The sequence below is a fragment of the Apostichopus japonicus genome, chromosome 8 (assembly GCF_037975245.1).
Source record: "Apostichopus japonicus isolate 1M-3 chromosome 8, ASM3797524v1, whole genome shotgun sequence".
Lineage (NCBI taxonomy): Eukaryota > Metazoa > Echinodermata > Holothuroidea > Aspidochirotida > Stichopodidae > Apostichopus > Apostichopus japonicus.
The window spans coordinates 37,472,186-37,494,944 of NC_092568.1; the positions used below are offsets into that span (position 1 = coordinate 37,472,186).

At 36.3% G+C, this 22,759-nt stretch overlaps 1 protein-coding gene across 2 annotated transcripts in view; it reads right to left on the reverse strand.

Moving 5' to 3' along the window:
* Positions 1–22,759, reverse strand: part of LOC139971855 (tRNA (32-2'-O)-methyltransferase regulator THADA-like) — a 38,363-nt gene that overhangs the window by 10,912 nt on the left and 4,692 nt on the right. For both annotated transcript variants that reach the window (XM_071978628.1, XM_071978629.1), the window contains exons 5-25: positions 22,020–22,213; positions 17,816–17,864; positions 15,839–16,017; positions 14,590–14,681; positions 13,657–13,877; positions 13,201–13,375; positions 12,678–12,744; positions 12,003–12,196; positions 11,127–11,276; positions 10,288–10,545; positions 9,510–9,665; positions 8,638–8,754; positions 7,913–8,027; positions 7,018–7,169; positions 6,028–6,326; positions 5,262–5,401; positions 4,359–4,555; positions 3,273–3,382; positions 2,483–2,609; positions 1,728–1,838; positions 300–422 (exon numbers count right to left, since the gene is read on the reverse strand). In XM_071978628.1, coding sequence (XP_071834729.1) covers positions 300–422; positions 1,728–1,838; positions 2,483–2,609; positions 3,273–3,382; positions 4,359–4,555; positions 5,262–5,401; positions 6,028–6,326; positions 7,018–7,169; positions 7,913–8,027; positions 8,638–8,754; positions 9,510–9,665; positions 10,288–10,545; positions 11,127–11,276; positions 12,003–12,196; positions 12,678–12,744; positions 13,201–13,375; positions 13,657–13,877; positions 14,590–14,681; positions 15,839–16,017; positions 17,816–17,864; positions 22,020–22,213 — 3,226 coding nt within the window. The remainder of the gene's footprint in view (positions 1–299; positions 423–1,727; positions 1,839–2,482; positions 2,610–3,272; positions 3,383–4,358; positions 4,556–5,261; positions 5,402–6,027; positions 6,327–7,017; positions 7,170–7,912; positions 8,028–8,637; positions 8,755–9,509; positions 9,666–10,287; positions 10,546–11,126; positions 11,277–12,002; positions 12,197–12,677; positions 12,745–13,200; positions 13,376–13,656; positions 13,878–14,589; positions 14,682–15,838; positions 16,018–17,815; positions 17,865–22,019; positions 22,214–22,759) is intronic.

The following is a 22,759-nucleotide window of genomic DNA, read 5'->3' on the forward strand; positions in this document are numbered from 1 at the left end:
AGCTAGTATTTTAAACTTATTATTAGAAATATCGGCCAAATATTTTGATCACATTTCATGGATAAAGAGACTGGAGACATAGAACAGAATAAAGAAAAAATAACAAAAGATATGAGTTCTTTTCAAGACCTTATCATGTTAATCTTATTGCAAATTTCATTTCTTGATGACTCCCCCCACTACACAGCCCCACCCCTAACATCCAACCACCCACCCCTGCCCGCCACATTCAGTGTCAGATCCCCCTCGCTGCGATAATAAAGTATCTAGCATATCTAGCATAAAGAGAGGTGACGTACCGCCCACTGCTTAGATCCAAATCCCCCCACTGCTGCTACCACACCTTCAGCCACAAACTGGAACACTTCCTCTCCGAGTCGAGTGTCACGATACAATGCCCTCAAGATGTTAAGAGCATGGACCTAGAGAAAGATGAAACAAAGGAGAAATAGATACAATGCCCTCAAGATGTTAAGAGCATGGACCTAGAGAAAGATGAAACACTGAAAAAATGAGAAACAGATACAATGCCCTCAAGATGTTAAGAGCATGGACCTACAGAAAGATGAAACAAATGAGAAATAGATACAATGCCCTCAAGATGTTAAGAGCATGGACCTAGAGAAAGATGAAACAAATGAGTTATAGAGACAATGCCCTCAAGATGTTAAGAGCATGGACCTAGAGAAAGATGAATCACTGAAAAAATGAGAAACAGATACAATGCCCTCAAGATGTTAAGAGCATGGACCTAGAGAAAGATGAAACAAATGAGAAATAGATACAATGCCCTCAAGATGTTAAGAGCATGGATCTAGAGAAAGATGAAAAAAATGAGTTATAGAGACAATGCCCTCAAGATGTTAAGAGCATGGACCTAGAGAAAGATGAATCACTGAGAAAATGAGAAACAGATACAATGCCCTCAAGATGTTAAGAGCATGGACCTAGAGAAAGATGAAACAAAGGAGAAATAGATACAATGCCCTCAAGATGTTAAGAGCATGGACCTAGAGAAAGATGAATCACTGAAAAAATGAGAAACAGATACAATGCCCTCAAGATGTTAAGAGCATGGACCTAGAGAAAGATGAAACAAATGAGAAATAGATACAATGCCCTCAAGATGTTAAGAGCATGGACCTAGAGAAAGATGAATCACTGAAAAAATGAGAAACAGATACAATGCCCTCAAGATGTTAAGAGCATGGACCTAGAGAAAGATGAAACAAATGAGTAATAGATACAATGCCATCAAGATGTTAAGAGCATGGACCTAGAGAAAGATGAATCACTGAAAAAATGAGAAACAGATACAATGCCCTCAAGATGTTAAGAGCATGGACCTAGAGAAAAGATGAATAACTGCAGAGTTCAGAATTAATCTCTTGAAAGTTTATGTTCTAATAGTATTATCATGTAACAAGGACCTCTGGACTTCAAAATGAAGAAAAGGGCTCATTCGACTGTAGTCCTTGCGAGCCACTGTTCCTAAATCTGACTTCTTAATACGTTTTTGCAGCATTGTAAGAAGTTTATGTCGAATTAAAGAAATCTTAGCGTTGTAATAGATGTAAATACAACAGCTTTATCATTAACCTGTCTGTATTCTGTGCATGTTTTTGTCCCTTCTGTTATTGTTACTTATCATTAAGCCTTTGAAGAAGATCCTGCTAGGATCGAGACGTCTTACTTTTACACAAAGTATTATTTCCATAACAACTCACCTTTTCGGCAGTTTCGCTGTTACTCTCAGCAGCAACCAGCTTAATTAGTGAACGCATTGTTTCTTTGAGATTAGTTTTTCCGAGAACATCTGGTTCTGTACCAACGATAGCCTGTGAGAGCAGAGAGAGCAAGGTTCTATGTTATCTTATTAGAGCAAGAACTATTACAGAAACCTGGAACTATTAACTTTATCTTGGTGTCAAATAGCAGTAACTGTAACAAGTTGTTGTTGAAAAGCAAACACAAAAGTATATATATATATATATATATATCTAGTATCACTGTCCTGAAATGTGTGATTATCGAAAACAAAAGTTAGGAATGCAGACATAAGAAATTTCCATTGGATACTTATAGTGTATTTTCTTATGGTTGACTGATCTCTCCATTGGTCATAAGGTACAAGCGAGGGCTTCAGAAAACTGGAACATTTCAAGTTACTCAACTGTTACAAAATATTTAGTACTGGTCAAACTCAAAATATCAAACTTCACTCTAATCTGTGACTGTAGATGGAGGTGAGGGGGAGGTAAAGGGATGGTGGGGGGGGACAAATGGTAACTAAGTTCCTCCAGTATTTGATTAATCTTTCGTTCTAAATATAAGCTGAAAATTACACTAATATTAGTTTATGTCAATTATTCGTGCACCTTTCTCTCACAACCTTCCAACCCCTCCCTCTCCCAACCCCAACTTCCTCCCCTCCCTCCCCCCTCCAAACAAATGTTGAAACTGTCCATAGAATTCATAATACCTGAATGGCAAATGGAACCCCAGCACTCCTCCTTGTTGCACACAGTAGTCCTGTTCCCATGGTAACTGCTGATAGGAGGTCATGCAGCCATTGTCGAGGAAGACAAGCTAGGGCAGAGTTACTTGATCTGATGAAGAAGGATGAGGGGTAAGTCTAAAATGTGGAAGCATTTGGGGCTTTTCTTGTCAATTTGACATTCTGCTCTTGAATGTTGTTAAGAAACCTATGAGATATTTGAAAGCTGCATATGAAGTCTTGTTTTACTTAGGTATAACTATGACTGCTACATCACTCCAATGCACAAACACACATTGCCTGATTTTATGTTTCTCCATATGGAACATTTGAATCAGGGGGTTGTTACCTTGACATTCGTGAACTCTGAATAGTGTTCTTTCAAATCTTGTTTCTCCAAACTAATATAATTACTTCCCAGCTGATTAAATTTGTATTGTTCCATAGTATTAAGGCAAGTAAACAAATCCTGTTTAGTTCCATTTTCCACTTCAACTATAAAGCTTGTAAAATACACATATGAAGTAGTGTGAATTACAAACAAATCAAGAACATTTGAACAAAACTCTGGCTCTGTTTAAAATAATCGTGCATTTGAGCTCATGCATGATTAAAGTGCAAAGGTTGTCTTTATCTGGATAAATTACAATCGTGCTCTGAGCAGAAAATCAGCAGGCCAAAACTGAGCCAAAATACGCAAAAAACAAAATAATAATATTGAAGCTGCTTAAGTTAATAGAACTAAACAGACAACAAGCGTCATTAGCGCACTAACCTCCACAGTCTCACACAGAGCTTTTCAAAACCAGCGTAGGCTAGCTCAAATGCACCACGATGTTTGGACTCCATAAGCAGCTTCAAAAATAACTTTCCCATGTCTTCAACCTGAGAGAATTATAGAAGGCAAAGACTTGATATACAGAATGGACACAAGCATTATCATTTCTTTTGATTAAGTTTGGACCATTCCCCCAAACCATCATCTCCATCAAATCAACAGCCCCTTCCCTCTCCATCAAATCAACAACACTTCCCCTGCCCTCTCCATCAAATCAACACCCCTCCATTCTCCATCAAATCAACAGCCCCTCCACTCCATCAAATCAACAGCCCCTCCCCTCCACCAAATCAACACCCCCTCTGTTCTCCATTAAATCAACACCACCTCCCCTCTCCATCACTTCTCACCTTAGCTCAAGATATAGCCAGTTATATTAAGTCCTTTATCACAAATTCTTGTTCCCCTCACCATACACTGTTAGAGGATTGGTAGCCTGCCACTGATACTGACAACATATGATAAAGTGGGTCTGTGTAGCATGTGATTTGATGCATGTGATCTATAGCTTGTGGCCTATAGCTTGTGGCCTATAGCTTGTGGTCTGCAGCTTGTGGTCTACAGCTTGTCGACTACAGCTTGCAGTTATGTAAATGTGGTTCTGGAGCTTATTAACCTGTATCAACTGGTGGTATAGCTCATGAATCTATAGCACATGGTCCTCAGCATGAAGTAATGTAGGGTGTGAACCTAGAGCAAAACTGCATCACATTGTGGTGTAGCACATGTTAGTGTTGTATGGGCATGAATCATGTGCAACACACCCTTGTTTTAAGCAGATGGGTTATAATTGTAACAGATTTTACCACTATTATCACAACATGAATTATTACTAAACAAAAGTATGCAATTATTTGAACCTTCTCAAATTAAATTCTATATTTCATAGCTAACAAGAATGACTCAATTAAGACTAATTAAGATTAAGAATAAACTAACATATTAAACTGAATTTGATATTTTACTGAGAATTACTCACATCTACAGAAGCAAATCAACAACAAGTCTTCCACTAGCACTTACCTGCTTAAAGGACAGTACATGTAGCTGTGTATCCTCTCCTTCCATTGGTAGGACCAAAGCGAGGTGACCTAGGGTCAGGGATACCTCCTTCATGCTCCTCCAACAACAGACCAGGACCATCTGAGGGGTCACATGGAAGACCTCAAGATGACTGGATGCTTTAGTATCTGTCTTCTGTTGGCTTTTACTTCTTTGTTCTAAAAATGACAAAACAGCAAAGTAAACAGAACATCCTCAAATGTATGACTTGTGATACCTTTTAATAATCTTAAGAAATGCAACTATGCGGGAAAATGTGACAACTATATGGATCGCACCCATTATCTGCAATTCTATTTGTGTGACACTATTGGATTGTTAGCACAGAACTAACATAAATGTGTTAATAACAGGCAAGCATCTTTATGTTCATCTATTTGTTACGTTACATTATATCTGCTGGTTGGTACAGAGCACATATGACTGTTAGGTTGACCCAGCCTAGCCTACTTTTTATATAAGAATCATAGCTGAAGCTGTTAACATTATTGATATTGATCATTTTCCAGAATGATTAGCTTTGTGGAGATCAACCACAGTGATTGTAAATCAGGTTGAAAGCTACACAGGGTTACACTGTTGTAGTACAATATTTGTGATTGGTTACACTGTTATTGAATGGGAAAATAGGGAGTCATCATGTATCCCTGGTGGGTCCAGGGACAGAGCCCTGGATCGCTCACAAGCTGTAGCATTTTCAGTTATTTCTCCTTCTCTCAGAGGGATATTCCAGCACTAACCATCTCTTTGACAGCCCTCTGTACATACTCCCCCCCCCACCGTACCCCCTTGTATCCCCAAGATCCTATACCATTTACATCAGGGTATTAGACATCTAGCCTTGCAATGTGTAACACTTCTAACCTGTGTCGTCACTGGTTTCTGGTATATACCCTTCTGGTGACGAATTACAAACAGTCGGTGACGCTACATCAGCAACCTCTAAAGATAACGACAGTATCTTCTGAAAGAGATCCAGCCATCCTGACTCATTTATTACCTCTCTGAAATAAGAATAAAGTTATAACATCATTTATCCCAAATATGACTATTTTTTGGCATTAAATGTGCCAAAAATTTAGGGCTATAGTAAGGACAAAAGTTTGTCAAGAAGTAACAAGTTTCATATTTTTGACATAACATATAGTCAATGGCTTGTAACAGCAGGAAGCATTGCAATAATAAAAAGAGAGTCTTACACAAAAGTGTCATTTAAGAGAAAGAAACCTATGCACTGGTATTTACCATACACATTCTAGAACAAGAGAATAGTCTTAAGGTCAACATTGATCCCACAATGCACCTATGCATTACTCACAACATTTTGTCAGTGCTGGTGTTGCTATTTCAAAGATCTGTCTAAGGTGCTTATTTTATCAAAGCATTAACAAAAGCTCTGTTTAAACATTCAAAATAAAATTACATTTGCAAAATATAGTATATTGCAATTTCGGTCCATTCCAATCATTCTTTTTTTCTTTCTTTTTGTTTTGGTGGGCATGGAGGCAGCATTTTGCTGAACATCCAAACACTTTTTCAATGAATGCAGTTTAAAACTTTGTGTCACTAGTCTCCAAGAAGTCCCATATCCAACATTCTAAACCAAAAGCTAAACACAAATTGACTTTACCTGGGCACAATATCTGACAATAAAGCCCTGACGCAGTGTAGTATGCCGTACATCGGTCCGCTTACTGCAGCCTCAAGCAGTGAAGAGCGCCCTCTACTAATCTGAATTTCCAGATCGCCGGATAAGTCTTCTAACACAGCTTTAACGATTCCATGTTTTCCTTGGCACTGCTTTAATGGTGGACTGTTCTGTTGGGCTAATAGTCGCAGTAGATACGCTGCGGTTTCGCAGTGGTGAGGCTTACTACTTGCGGCAAGTCTTAGAGCACATTGGTACATCTTGTGCAGTTCGTCTGGATTCTAGCCAAATGAAAGAAGAAATAAAACAAAGTTGACAAAATTGCTGTAAATGTAACAAGGTCAATACTTGACTCAACTGTCTCTTATATTCTGGGCAGTACATGTATCATCTGATTTTAGAATTAAGATTTAAACCTGCTGCCACTCTTCTACAGTTGCTTTGAATGGGGCTCTCAAGTCACGCCCATAATCAACAGAGGGTGCTATCATAACAGCCTTATCTAGCTCTGCTAAGCTTGACAAGTTACATTCTCCGACTGCAGATCATAAAAGTACCATGAACCATGTTAGTGGTATCTACAATGTTGTTTGTAACTATTGAAGGAGAAATCTTTTGAAACAAATTTTTGAAGTTTCAAGTCAAATAAATGTTTCAATAACCTTAACTTGTGTTCTCTAAATCACGTTTTTTGTTCGGCCAAACTTGCACCAGTGGGACTTTTAATTATTCGATCATTCTGCGTGTCTGTTTGCAAGTTTATCTGGTGTGTTTGCATGCTAGTGAAAGCTATCAACAGATCATGTTACTTTGATTAAGAGATCTGTAAACAGATCAAGAGATCACGCACATTAAGACTGATATGACAGCCCCTCTGTATAAAAGCTGGAACTTAGCTTCTATTTTTATGTAAACAATGAAATACCCAAGTTACATTAAGAGTCATACTTTTGTTCAATGATTACAACATACTTCCCAGCCAAGACATTCCTGTGTAATTTCTTTCAAGAGGTCAAAGGTCATGACTTTATTCAGATCAAAGGTGTCTGTCAATCGTTGGAGTAAGAGCCCAGAGTTTCTTGAATCCCACAGAGCCTTGTAGTCAAGAATTGCGCATTTATCATCTAGGAAGCAAAGAAATACTGAGACATTAATTGTATTAATAGTTCTGAAATTATAATGAAATATTAAGGAATGTATACTGGCCAAAAGGGATGGTGGAGGGGTAACTAGTTCTCTTACAGTCAGTAACATTTACTAAAAACTGCATACTATTTTGGCTACATCAACCATACCACTGCTGATACCCACACTTTATCTGTTCTGAGACACACACACTAACCACATCTTACCCTTTCATATAAGAATCATAAAAGTATAGATGGATTTGCAAAACGAATAAACCCTCGCCCATTATTCACATGAAGCATACTTTGCACTTTCCACATGAATGGTGCTACAATCTTGGAAGAAAATTAATCTCAGTACTTTAAATGCAAAGGGTCAACTAGAACTTCAGGTCACCATCTTGAGACGTTGCATTGTTGCATTGTTGCAATGTTGCAATGTTGCATGTTGCAATGAGATGTTGCAATGTTGCACTGTGACAATGAGTGTTGCATTGTTCAAATAACAAGTACTACAGCTTGTAACTATAATAAAACCTCAATTTTCGTTTGAAGAATAAATAAACTCCAAAACACTTAAAACACATTAAATTGCAGCTTAACAGCGCTCTAATCTCAATCATACTAAGAGTGCACTTCATGAATATTCAACTGCCTCTGATTAATTCTTCAGGTCAATTGCAATTCGTTCCACTTCATACTAACTATCCAATTAAACTGATGATAAGCCCATTTTATACCTTTGAATATTGATCTGACGATGGTAATGATGAGTAGAGAGGTCGTTCTCTGAGGATAACTGTACCCAGGACTGAGTCCCTCCATCAAAAGATGCCAAAGATTTTCTAAAAAACTCTGTTTTACAGAAAAGCAAACAAAGAGCAATGGTATGAATTAAGGAAGTATCCTAATGGTAGTCTTAATTTCATGTTGTATCCAGATTGAAAGCACTTTAAAATTCATTTTGTCTTCTTATTAATTCTCTATTTCAAATTGCCCCCCCCCCCCCAATAAAAAAGATTTTACAAAAGTTACCCTTCAAAACTTATAAAGTTTTCACTTTGGTAAAACCAGATATTTTTGTTGGATTTCAAACATAATTGATAGAAATTATCAAGGGTGATAAATAAGCTGACAACATACTTCTCAAGGTTGAATATATTAAAATCTACAAAAGAGTGTATCTGCATGGTATGAAACACTAACGCCTAATTTATTTCTAAATAAAAAAGTCATTTTCTCATATCCATGTTACTATTGTCAACTGAGTTTGTTTGTTGTGTTATCTTTATACAAACAATAAGCAAACAGGTTTAATAGAATTGAATATAAAGAGCAAATGATTGTATCGTTTGGAAGAAGGAGGATCACTCAATTTTATTCACTTAAATTTAATACAACCATCTTGAAATCTCCTTCATCCATTTAATAGCATCTTCTCCAAAGATCTGGCAAAACTTCCTACCTTGTAAACATTTAACTTTCCCTTCAACAATGCTTGTCCATCGATATCCCCTCTCTGTTGTGACTTCTTGACAGATTTTTCAAAAGATTTGGAACTATCTTTGAGTCTGTAGAGCATCTTAAAGAGAATTACAAAATAAAACAAGGATTCTTTAGTTAATTCTTGTAGCAATACAACAGCAATGTGAAAAAAACTTAACATCTGCAGGAATATTTCACACAAAATGATCAAATACAACATGAAAACAACTGGGAATGCATTTTCACACAATTTGTTTGTTAAACATTTCTAAAAGCTTGAATGTTATCTGGGATGGGCTTCGACCAGCTCATTAGAACAGCTGACGATCGTGAATTGCGGAAAGCTTGTGACGTGTCATCATGTTGCCCAAACGGCCCTCAAGCTATGGTAAATAGTAGATAGAATACTATCTGAAATGTAAGCATACAAGCAATCTCTACACATTCAAATTTGGGTGGTTCTTTAAAAGGTCCATAGCAACTCAATCTGTGTTCTCTCTCTAAGGCAGGTAGGTTGGAAAACAGCTTGTGTGATATTTTGCAAATTATTCTTACAGCAAAAACAATCCCTACCAAGTTTGCCTTTCTTCCCCTTCCCTCCTTTGCCTTTGATTCCTCCCCTCCCCCCCCCCTCCATCCCTTCCTCCTCACAAACACTCACACGAACAAATGAAGACAGAATAAAACTACATGATAAACCTTCTGCATCTACAATCGGTTAGTGATGAACCTACAGGATCACATCAGACAAATTCTAAACACCTTGAATAAATTTTAAAAAACCTGTAAAAAGAAACTAGTTATCCATGTCCACACACAATTCAAACAGGAATGTTTGTTGGTTTGACTTACTTTCTTCATCATTGCCAACAGCTGCTGTCTGAAGGCAGCTGATTGGTTGGTCATATGCAAAGGAAGACATTGCTGCAACAGCTCTAGTTCATCTTTACTAAGTTCTTCAGTTGTTTTCTTAGAATCACATAAAAGACCCAGGGCATCCAGAATAATCTTTAAAAACAATTAAAGAAATAACACTTTATGAAAAACATATCAGACTTGATGAAATCTGAAACACATCACTTATCCCTGCAAGGAGTACTCCTTAATAATACTAGTCACACAATTAAACTTTTAAACAGAATATGGTGTTGGCACCTTTTCCACATGGTTACACAAAACAGAATTTAGTGACTATAAAGTAAATGAGAGCCAATAGTAAACTGCTACAGTTGACAAAATGGGGTCCATTCTACATAGATTGATACATGTGTCTAGCCAATCAGAGCAATGCATTAACTGATAAAATGTGCAACTACATCAATCTAATAAGGAACAATATGTGCTGTGTGATTTTCATCTATTGTTTAGAATAATGCTCCATGGATGCACTTTGATTACTGAAATATATTTATAGTAGACTATGGGAAGCCTCCAGAGGGTTGCAAATTCTTCTTGATGTTGGATAGTTAATCTACTTTTTTTTTATGAATGCCAACATCCCAGCTAACATTCATGCAATCTAAGCATCAATTATGAGGGGTGGGTGTTTGATGGGTCGTGGCTCAGTCCCTGTGGAAGCTCCAGAACACTGCTCTAGAGCATTGACATATTTTTTTGATTAATGACTTACTTGATTATCCCTGTGGGAAAGTGCTTCTTGCAGTGTTGTCATGGTGACGATCCCCTTCCACAGGTGCTGGGTAGATTCATTCTCTGTAACCTGGTTTCCATGTTTTAAAACACCAACAGATCTTGCAACTTTAAGCCACATTATCAAAATGTTGAGTCTTCTGCAACCATGTGTTACCGTGGTAACACAAGAATCCATTGAACTTACAACAAATGATAGGCAGGGAGGATTGCACTTGAGGACTTTGGGGATAAAATACTGAAATATATGAAGAAGAAAAAAAATATATTTTCATTATGATGACATTTAGTTTGTAAAATAAATTACTTTAACCAGTGTCCACTCAAATTCAAGAATAAGGTGACTTATGAAATTTTGTCATAAGCTTGTTTGTGGTTATTACTTACTAAGCATAGACCTTCATCTCCCTTTCATCACAGACATATAAGCCTAGGCCAGTTTGAAAATTAACCTCACAGGCTAAGATGTCAATAGTTCCATAAATATATGCTTATGCTGTTTACCAGCTGATTGCAACATTTTTGATGAAATGCTTTATGGCATTCACAGTAGAGATGAATGCAATAAGACAAGTACATAACTGGGACATGAACTAATATTGATTACTACTAATATTGCATAATTTAGCACTAGGCTGGATGTGATTAGATTTAAAGTGCTATTGTGAATGATTACATGGTGATTTCACCCCTGTTTGGAAGAACTGTTTGTATAGCCTGAACATTCCAATGGAAAGTACTGTGTTACTACCATCTTTTGAACTCATGTTAACACATTCATTCTTAAGTGATTATTTCATAAACAGTCAAGATACTCACCTGGCTTAAATACCTTTCTTGTTGTTTCTGCAATGAATCACTGAGAAGGATAGTCAAAGATGGCTTTATCCACACAGTACACCATTGATCAGAATTGTCTTCGATCTCTTGGAAATGTTGCTTGAAAAGCTTCTCCAACAATTCGCTTGCCTGGGTATCACCAACAAAACCGACAAATGATATCATTACTGATTCGATCAATACTGCATGATGCAAAGAGTGTAAAAGCTGCTTGTGTCACATACAGCTACAAAAAGTATCAGATGTGTATCACTGTGTCTTAGATTGTAAACTAAAACTAACTGGATTACTTCCAGGGAATAACAATTAGTGCTCAAATTTTGTGGTTCTATGTATTAAGGAGATGACCAAATTTAAAATGCTGTGATCCAGACACAAGTATTTTGGTCGAGATAAAAATCCAATGCAAAAAGACATGCAGGACACTGAAAGCCTGATTATTCACATTCATTTAGTACAACATGATGCATTACATCAGGTTATGAAATTATTCAATGATCTGGGATGCCTTTACCTGTGAGCCATGAATGAACATTATGTTTGTGGTTGTAAGAAATCACACCTTGTTTAGGTTCAGCTATCTCTACAAACAGGATGTGAAAAAGATAACATTGACCATTTTCAAAATTTGAAGATATTCCCTGGAGGGTACATAAAATCTAGGAACATTTCTGAGGCACTTTAATCCGAGGGCGGTACAAGATATCCTGGGACGGTCCCCAAAATTTGTGGATGTCTAGCCACCTTATGATAGAACAAATTTTAGAGACCATGTTGTGTATCCCACTCCTCTCAGTGTACCATTGATATATATCCATCATGAGAAACCTAACATATATTGTTCAAACTACTCACGTATGGAGCAATAGACTGTTCTGTCATTGCCATCATTAGGTCTCTTGCAATGGTAGGATGTAACACTAGGATCTTTTCCACATTGAAGTACGGTACCATTGACACCAGTAATCTATATTTGCATCGGACGTGCCAACTGGAAGTCATCAAGGTTTGAAAGATGTTGCTCATGAATGGGTCCTCACTTGAGTACCCTGTCGTACAGGCAGAAAAAAAGGAATTGAAAGTTTGCAATCTGGATTCATTTGGCATGTGGACACTACTGCCGGCACCATACAATAGTACATCATCCGAAAAAATCATTTCAGTAGAGGCAAAACTGACATATACTCCTGTAGCATAATGTGTCTCTTATATTGTGTTTTCAGCAGCTTCAGTTTTTTTAAAGCTTAAGAAATGAAGACATACAATATGGAAGGTCCTGTAAATGCTTTTGTTAAGTTTATAGCAACATGAGAAATATCAAGTTCCATGATTTCACTGCATCATGTTCAAACTGTTAGAAGTTAATGGAACTCCATGTAAACAAACAAATGAAAGGGTTTGCCTCTTGTTTTGTTTGCTTGTTATATCTGATCTTATAAACATGGCTGAAACTCTCATGCAATTGGAAATTGAGAATCAACTATTGATCCTGCTTAGATGTCAAAGACTTATTAATGAAAACAGCTTTACCTTGTTGGCAAATGATGTGAGTCTCTATCAGATTTTCAAATATACTTCGGCATTGATGTCTGATTCCCTGTGAAGAAGAGGACAGTTTGTATGCTATTTATATTAAGGAAATTTTCAGCCCAAAGTGAAACATATTTTATGACTACTTTTATCAATTTTATATTTACAATGGAATGAATAAATGAAAATAAATAAAAGCAATGGTTGCTAGGATAAACTTAATCACCATGGCGAATAGAGATTGATTTTTTACGTAGTGTTGTTACTCAAGTGGTTAGTTCTCCCTATAAATTTATATTTGCTTAAAACTTTTCCCGATTAGGTTCCATGCTGTTCTTAACATCTAATTTTCATGGGGGGGGTGACCAAAACTGATTCAACAAGATTTCTTTCATTTTTAGTTGACGAAAAGTGAAAAGTTTCTTTAAATATCTCATCAAAGAACATTGCACAAGTGGAGAGAATTTGGTGAGAAGCAGAGTACCCTAATGAAGCCCATTTAGTTGTTGTTTGTATAGCTTACATCTACAGGGTGGTCCCAGCTCTTCCAGATGTATCCCATAAGCTGCTTGGCAATCACTCCACTTCCTCTGAGTGAGGGTTTCAACTCCTCACAGAAACTAGCAGAGTTTTTGGCCACAATGCCCCACTGGACAATGGTCCTAGCAGCACAGAGTGATGAACTGGCCTCTGTTAACCTGTAAAGTAAAGTAGGAACAGAATAAGCTACATTAAAACTACAATAATCACTGGGGTGGGGACAGTATGAGCCATGGGTGAAGAGGGGCAAGACTTATTGGATTTCAACGTTCAAACTTGGAGAAGAAATCAGTTATGTTTGTTTTGTAAATTTGACTGATCTGAACCCTAATAATTCTCTTCTGTTTATGCTATGGGTCTACTGCAACAATTTCTAGATTTACTGTCCAACTACAGGTTATCTTTCCCATCATGAAGAAAATGGTCACAGGATACTTACCTATCACTAAGGTTCATTAATTCCCAGAATGCAACATCTGTGAGAATAACTTTCTCTGTACCATCCACGATCATTCTCTGAAGTAGGGCAGAAGGTGAGTGCATAGCCAAAATCCCATGCAAGAGAAATAAACGACTCAAAGGAAGTAAAGATGGAGTAACTGTTGTCATGGTAACTGCTATATCCTTTTGTCCAGCATTGTTTCCAAGTAGGCAAAGCAACTGTCAGCAAACGATAGATGAAACAAAAATTAAAAAACTTAGGCCATGTCAAACTCTGTGAGGCGCACATCAATCTTTGATGACATAATGGCAAATTAAGGCTAAAAGCTCATCTGTGTTGCCTTAAATGTTAGGAAACCCTAATTTTGTCAAAACTTGCTAAGCTGGATGTTCTAACCCTTCCAGTATATTCCTGGACAAGTAAACAGAGTACAACATAACAAATCTATGTCTCTGTGAGAACAAATGGACTTATGGTGTTTTTCAATAGATAACATGTAATCCTCATTTGGTGTAATTCATCTAAATGCAACTAATTAACCCACTGATAAACTTAGCAAATCTATCCTAGTGAAGACAACCGCTTCTATGGTGGTTGTAAATTTTGATCATAGGTAAATTAAGTTTTTTTTGTGAATTCAACCACATGTAAACTGATTCTGCAACTACTAAAACCTAACCAATCCATTTTCCAGTTATGGGATTCTAATCTTATGGTTGTTGTAAAACACAGATCAATCACAATTTTGGTCTCATTCACCCACAGGCTACTCTCACAAGATTTTGTGAACAAACAGCTACAACAAATGTCAATATCAAGCAAATACAAATTATTCTCCTTATAGGTCACACTTGTTTTCTTGAAATCCTTTCCCAATACCCTTTGCCAATGATTTGTTTTTGACTCATTGTCGAAGGTAAATATACAGACCTGTTTGAGTGAAGCATCTTCTCCAAGCCTGAGCTTAGCAATTAAAGCCACAGTCAAACCAGCAGCACTTCTACAATCCAGTGAAAACATTTCTACATCAAAAGAACAACAAACTGATTTTATTTGATTCCAATAACAATAATGAAATCAAAATGGTATATTAAAAAAAAAAGAATGTATGGTATAAAAAACATGGCACAAGAATAGAAGATAAAATATCACAGAAAAAATAACCTTCACAACAGCAGTAGTGGTATTCTATTGTTGAGGTAGTTAACAACATAAGACAAACCATATCAAACTCAAAGAGCCATATCTAACATGGTCCATCAAAGACAGGAATCAAAGATAGACTTTCCATGGTCTCTCTCTGTTTCTCAATCCAGAAATTTCTTTAGTACATGTGAGACCCTGCATGTGTGACTCTGAATAGGTTGAAAGATTTTCCATGGTCTCTCTCTGTTTCTCAATCCAGAAATGACTTAAGTACATGTGAAACCCTGTATGAGTGAATCTGGATAGGTTGAAAGACTTTCCATTATCTCTCTCTGTTTCTCAATCCAGAAATGACTTAAGTTCACGTTAGACCCTGTATGAGTGAATCTGAATAGGTTGAAAGACTTTCCATGGTCTCTCTGTTCCCAATCCAGAAATGACTTAAGTACATGTTAGACCCTGTATGAGTGACTCTGAATAGGTTGATAGACTTTCCATGGTCTCTCTCTTTCAAGAACAGAGCTTGTATGGTGATTAATGCTGTATATGTTATACTTCTACAAACAGAACACTTAACTATACAGAACCAACAACATTCATGAGTATTGATTAGAAGGCAAAAACTTGAACAAAAGCTTGTGCAAATAACTGCGCAGTTTGGCAAGCTGTTTTACCTAACGCCAACACTTCATTCTATGTTATGCTTATCTAAGCTTGCACAGACCATTGTTAGTGTTTCTGTAATGTTTAAATAACATAAAAATAACATAAAACAAGGTCCAATTGTGTCCATTCTCATAACTAACCCTTTTTTTTCTTTTTTCGTTTCATTGATCAAAAGCCCTTTTTAAATTTGGAGTCTCTCTTCAATCAATCCTACATTAGTGTTATGACTGTCACTGTAACCACTTTTGCTGAGCCATTTGCAAGCACTGCACATCATAAAATTCATCCTCTCATTCGCTAGATATTAGCCTGAAAAGTTCCAAGGTTGTTTCTTAGCTAAATATGAATGAGTATTCTGATACTTTACCATCATTTAGGACTTGTAGAGAGTGATCTGTGACTCCTTCCAATACTTCTGACAATACTTTGTCTCCGATATCTTTAATAAGTCTTTCTGAGTATTTCTGAGCCAGACTCATCACAATCTTCAAGCAAGCCAAGCAGTGATTCATAAACTCTGTTTTCCTGACCACACTCACTGAATTTCTGTTTGGATAGAAACAAAGAAGAGTTCAATTATTTTTAGTATGATTTGTTTGTTTTTATAAGGTTACACATTCCACAAAGTTGATAGGGTTTTGATAAACATTTCTTGTAGGATGCAGACCTGTCCACCCTCCCCTCCCCTCCCCACCCCACCCCACCCCAACAAAGTCAGTTCCTCAGCAACGCTATACATATTTAAATATTCAGGCAGAGTTTTTCAAATCTACTGCAATATATTCAACAACTTTGGATAATTCCCTGTAGGTTTATTAGTGTTATTAACCCAGGATGTACTGAGTTTATATTGTCACAAAATCCACAACTTTGCAATTAAATTTATTGGTTGTAGTATTATACTCAAAAAGTGATCATGCTTCAGTCCATCACAATTTGATATCAACTTGAATTAGGTTAACTTTGCATTTAAATTTATTGCTAACGTAATTATGCTCTATACAGTCCATCACAATTTGAAATCAACTTAACTTAAGTTAATTACTGTTATTTACACAGGATGTACTGAGTTTATATTGTCACAAAATGCAGTAACTTTGCAATTAAATTTATTGGTTATAGTATTATACTCAAAAAGTGTTCATGCTTCAGTCCATCACAATTTGATATCAATTAAAATTAAGTTAATTAGTGCTATTTACCCAGGATGACCTAAATTCATATTGTCACAAAACGCAGTAACTTTGCAATTAAATTCATTGGTTGTAGTAATATACTCAAAAAGTGTTCATGCTACAGTCCATCACAATTTGATATCAACTTAAATAAAGTTTACTTTGCATTTAAATTTATTGGTTACGATATTATGCTTTTCACACTTAATCGTGAATTATCTTGCGAAATGAAAGATCGCTTTACAGTGTCATTCACTTCTTTGCTTTTCCAAAGACCATTTGTATCTAAATCAGGTCCCTGTTGACTATATTTGGTGAAATTAACTGTCAACTCAAAACTCAAAACTTTTAAAGTCAGTTACTGAAATAAATAAACAAAGGCAATATACCGATGTATCTAAGATGACTTAGTGTATAACATTGAAATCTAATCATACCTTACTGCATGCTGGCAATGAATAGTATGTGTGGTATAATAATGGCAAGCTGTAGTTTGAACAGCTTTTTCAAATATGTATAAAATTTGTTGACATACTGTACATGGCTAGTGGTGATTATGCCCATTTGTGACAAAATAGTAAAGAAATAACTTGAAAATATATCTTGACATTTCTAGGTTAATAATAGCACACAAAACTTCTTAAGTCCGTCATTCACTATGCTTTATGCACTATGGAGCAACTTTTGTTTACTAGGTTTTCACCTTGTTATGTGAGGGTACCTTACAGACTAACTCTAGACTTAAAATACATAACATTCAATCATTGACTGTTGGTCACCCAATCTAAGATGGATAAAGTCTACATAATTTCATAAATTTTACAACTCATTCTTCAAACTAAGAACTAACAGTTGTGACATAAAATGTTCAGATTACCTACCTATGGATATACTGAGTACTTGATTATTTCAGCCAATCAGAGGGCTTGATTTTGTTTGAGTATATAACATAGAAAACACAAAACTAAAGGTCACAGTGCAGTGATACTACACATTTTGACATTGTCTTCTTTCCTTTGTATCAATTTTCCTCAGATTTTCACTTCTTTGCCTTGATCCTTATCACTGGAGTATAAAATATGTTCGTTCACTACATGATCCATTTTCTTTTCATTTTAAGAACATTTTATCTACAAACTGAACAGAGATTAGCATTTCAAACCGCTCACCTTGTCAGGTCAATAATTTGTCCGAGACATTGATGGCAAAAAGGTAGAACTATATGAAAATAAAGAAAGAGGTAAAGGGAAACATAAATATGCTGTCGATACAATAGGCTAGATTTAATGCAAAACAAAGAGTGCTATAACAATATCTTTCATGATGAGAGGGACCTTCCCTTTGTTCCCCCGGCCCCTCATCCTGGCCATGATTTTGATCTATTCTCCCTAAAGAATATCTCCATCCTACTGACGACACCACGAAAGGAAAAAAAATACAAAATATCTGAAATCACTTGTATTCACTATAAAGACAAGTGTATTCTAAAAATACTGTTGTTGAATCTTTGGTATTCTAATTAAAGAAAACAACAACCAAAACAAGAGCATCAATGATGCAGTATCTCAATACTGGAAGTTTTAATTTTGATTCCTAATTTCAAATCTTTGCTCTGTCTCTACAATTATCAATATCAATCATGGTACAACAAATATATAACTTGCATTTTTGCTACTTTGCCACGAATAGTCTCTGCAGGTTACACTTTATCCTGCTAGTCTTGCCTTTAGCGCTCATTGCCTGTTAGTCGAAAGAACGACGTTGCAAGGTTTAGTAATGTCATAGAATATTTAAGAACTTGTTTTTCATGTGGTATCCTTCATCTTAGGTCAGTCTCTGTTGGACTTTTTGGTCATATAGTTTGATGTCAATGACAACAGCCAAATTAGAAGAGGCGAACAACTCGACCATATTCTTGATGCCTGCCTTGAGAGCTAGGCCTATTGACCTACTGTATGTTAATGTAGACTGTAGTGGTGACTACCATCAAAACTGTGTCCACTTCTAGATATCAAAACAACCCACGTTTTTCCATCTCAATTTTTCGGACATGAAGATTTCATGGATTTATGACTTGGAAAAAATAATGTAAAAGAAGATTACAAGTTTTTATATGCAAGTGATGGGTGGCCTCCTCTTCCCCTAATAGCCACCTCAGTTCCTCTTCATTTTGTTATTTTATTTTAATTCTTTGTACATTTGATGTCAAACATTACAGGTTCAAAAGAAAGCTAAACATACTTCTTATAACCTTATACATCTTAGGCCTATATCCTTATAAATAAAACATAACCTTATACAATTTTTATTGTCTTATCAAAGTTGTGATGCTATGGCCGGCTCCTCTTTTATACGTACCCATCAAACAAACTTACCCTGGTCCTTCCTAGGAAAAGCTGTCTGAACACCAGTACAATGCTAATGTGGCTATCACTGAAAGCCTAATAGGCCTAGTGGCCTATATATATATATATTTTTTTTTAAATTGCACTAGGCCTACAGTAAATAGCCTTCAGAAATACAAGAATGTGTATACGTAATTATACAAAATACATGAAGGGCAATCAAACAAACTTATCATGGCCCTTGCTCTGAAAAGCTACCTGAACACCATTATAGTGTTCAACCGATTATGCATAACAGAAAATACCGATTACTGATTATTTTTTCATAATCGTACCGATTCCGATTATTTGAAAATGAGAAAATATCCCGTTTATACGAAATCGTACCATTTTGTATGTACCAAATTACCTCTGGAGTTTCTCGGAAAGAAATTTTTTTTTTTTAAATTTCCAAAATACGGAGATATGACATCCTACCTAGTCAGCACTGTGCTAAGCGAATGGCCTAACCACCTCGACGTAAATGTCACCTGTTAATGGCTTGAAATGGGCTACGAATAGTTACTCAAAATATCCATCTCAAAAAGTATCTCAGACAAACCATCCATCTGCAATCTTTACCAAAGTGTAAATTTTAATGGCATATTGCCTTCATTCCGACAATATTTTGTACTTATTTTCAGAATTATACCGTTTAGAACAAATAGAAATGTTACGAACTTGAAGTTCAACATACCTATTCGTTACCTATATAACTCCATTCAGGTTCAATTAGAATGTGTAAGCTTAGGCCAATCAAACTGAAAAGCAAATTGTACCATCGTAACTTGTTTAAAATTACTCTAAAACGTAATACCAGATTGATGTAAAGAAATAATAACAACTAGAAACTACTCCAATATAAAATATAACATTCCCTCTATAAGACATATCACTTACATTACCTTCCAAACAAATGCCGATTTCCAGCAAATTGAAAGTTGTAAACTAAGCTACGCAATTTTTTTTTTTTTTTTTTTTTTTGCAAACCGATGGTTAGGCTACATTTCCCATTGACCTAGTGTGGTTGTTAGGCTAACATGTGGTCGAAGATTGCAGTTTCCGTGGATATTTTTAGTTTTTATTTGCGACACAACTAGAGCGAATAAACAGATGTCAAGTTTAGATTTCCATGCAGTTGATTTAGTGTGAAGTAAGGCTACTATGTGGTCGGAGATTTGTGAGGATTTAAGGTTATTTTCGCTGGTACTGCAGGCCGTAATTTACCACGGGAAGTTCCCGGTGATTGTGCGCGACCCTCTCGCACTGCTTCAAATTTTGATGCGGGGTGAAAAAACTGTTTGCGCGATTCGCGATGCAACTGCAATTCCTAGCTAAAGCAAACGCATGTCACAATTAATTTTACACAGACACCTGATATAAAGAGGGCGATTTTTTTTTATTTCATTTTTCTTTTTCGCACTCGTAATTGTGCTTTAGGAGGGCTTTTTAGCACTTGCGAGGGCGAATCGCCCGTTGCCCCCGCTTATTTCCTACCCTGTCCAGCACATTCCTGAATTCGCGAAATTGCTATTGCTGCTATGCTTACTGTGCCAAGAAATATGCAGCCAATAACCACGAAGGAAGCAAAATCGGCGACCCTGGCAGCCTAATTTGATGAAAGTATACACTGTGAAAGACGTATAGGGGGTGCCTTTTTTTAATATTTCGTAGTAAAAGAACAAACCTAATTCATCAGTTGATATTTTCAACTTCCATGTTTTTGAATAATGATATTTTCACCTTCAATATGTTTTTGAATAATCGGTATGACATAACTGGTATTCCACGTAATTTTTACCGATACCGATTATGTACCGATTATGCAATATTCGTACCGATTCCGATTAGGTTAATCGGTTGAACACTACACCAGTACTATCCTTAAATGGATGTTACGTAGAATTCAGCAGTACAGAATGTAATTAGCATGCAATACACTAAACTAACACCTCGCGTACCTAACTACAGAAAAGAAAATTGTTCGCGAGGGTAGCCATTTTCGTATATCTAACCTGTAGCTGTTATGAGTCATAGCCAATCTGCTACAAAACAGACTTGGGGGCGGGGCTTAATCATCAAAAACGGACCTTTTTACTAAAAGTAGGGGCGGCAGCTCAGTGTTGTTTTAAGAAAGAAAAATCATTTAAACATCAAATAAAGCAAATAAAAGCCATTAAATGTCATATAGATGTAGTAAAATTCTTATTAATACCTACCTGTAAACAACAAATGGAAGTTTAAAATTTTAATAAAATATATAATACATAGGACCCTATCTTAGACGATACCACTGTTGAAAGACAGTTCTATTCTATTCTCTTTCATAAAACATAAGTTTTGGAGCGTGTGCAAAACAGGTGTGACAAAGTGTGTTTTCAGTCCAAATTGGCCCGATTTGGACATAAATCGGTGAAAAAGTCACAGAATGAGATACAATTCTGGAATAAAAAATAGTAACTTTTGTTGGTCTATATGATATATTCTTGCTCTGGAAATTCCAGAGAAAAAGAACTTTGTTTGAAGACGCTGAAAAATTTTTAAGAGAAGAGAAAGTCCCACTTACTGTTACAATATCTCTATACATGTAATGTATTGAGATAAAAACTGAAAATATTTTCACAGAAATATCAGCAAAGGCTACAAAATGGCTGAACAATTTGCTACTCTATTGAGTGAAAAATCCTGAGAAAATGCTAAATCTTACGACATTTGGTGGCTTTTTGCAATCAGGTTCAAATGTGAGTTACAACAATATTGACGACATGTTTGACGTCAACCATTTCACAGCCAAATATTATTTTTTTTTTAACTAATGGCTTGTGCGACACTAAAAACACCCAGTTTAATCGGGTCAATTGCAAATCATGTTGTGAACGATACTCAGCGGGTAGAGTCAAAAATAGTGTAAAATATGGAACAAATTCTTTAAGCTACTATGAATTTCTAAGCAATGGGAGAGACCAAATCAGTCTCAAATAATACTCACCTTCTGAAACGCACTCCCTGATGACCGTTTGCCCGATAGGAAAGTTCTCCATGTGAGCAGAGACAAAGTCAAGCTTCCTCCGCATAGAAACGGCATCTTCTGAAAGTTTGAAGCTAGAAACATCTCTCTGAACCTGTTCCTTCATGACCTTTATGATGACCTCTTGTAGATTCTCGGGGAAGGACTGTAAAATACTTGACAAATAGAGAGATTGGGAGATATGGAAGAGATCTGTTGCTAAACATGGCTGAGGATAGCAAACTGTGTGACATCCTTGTAAGAGAAAATATGATCAAACCTTATAAACAGTACAGTATGCATAGTGTTGGAAAGATCTGCAATATCATACTCTTCAATGACATTGAGAAGGAGATATGGTTGTTCGGAGGGGTTACTATCTCGACCGTATCTATCGCCTCCGATGATCAAACGACAGGAAGCAGACAATCAGAGACGAGGCAATAATTTCATGGCCATGAGTTCATCCAGGATATAGTTCTCCCTCCCCCCACAACCCACCCCCACAACCCGCACCCCTCCCTCCTCTTTCTTGATAACTTGATTTAGTACGTCTGCTGATTTTACCAACAAAATTATTTGTAATGATATATTTGTGTCTCATATAAATACTTTGGTACTACATGTACCATTTACAACTATTAACTGACGAACATAAAGTGAATCTAATTTATATGATATGAATTTCACCTGGATGTATCTCCTCTTAGGTGGATTTAAAC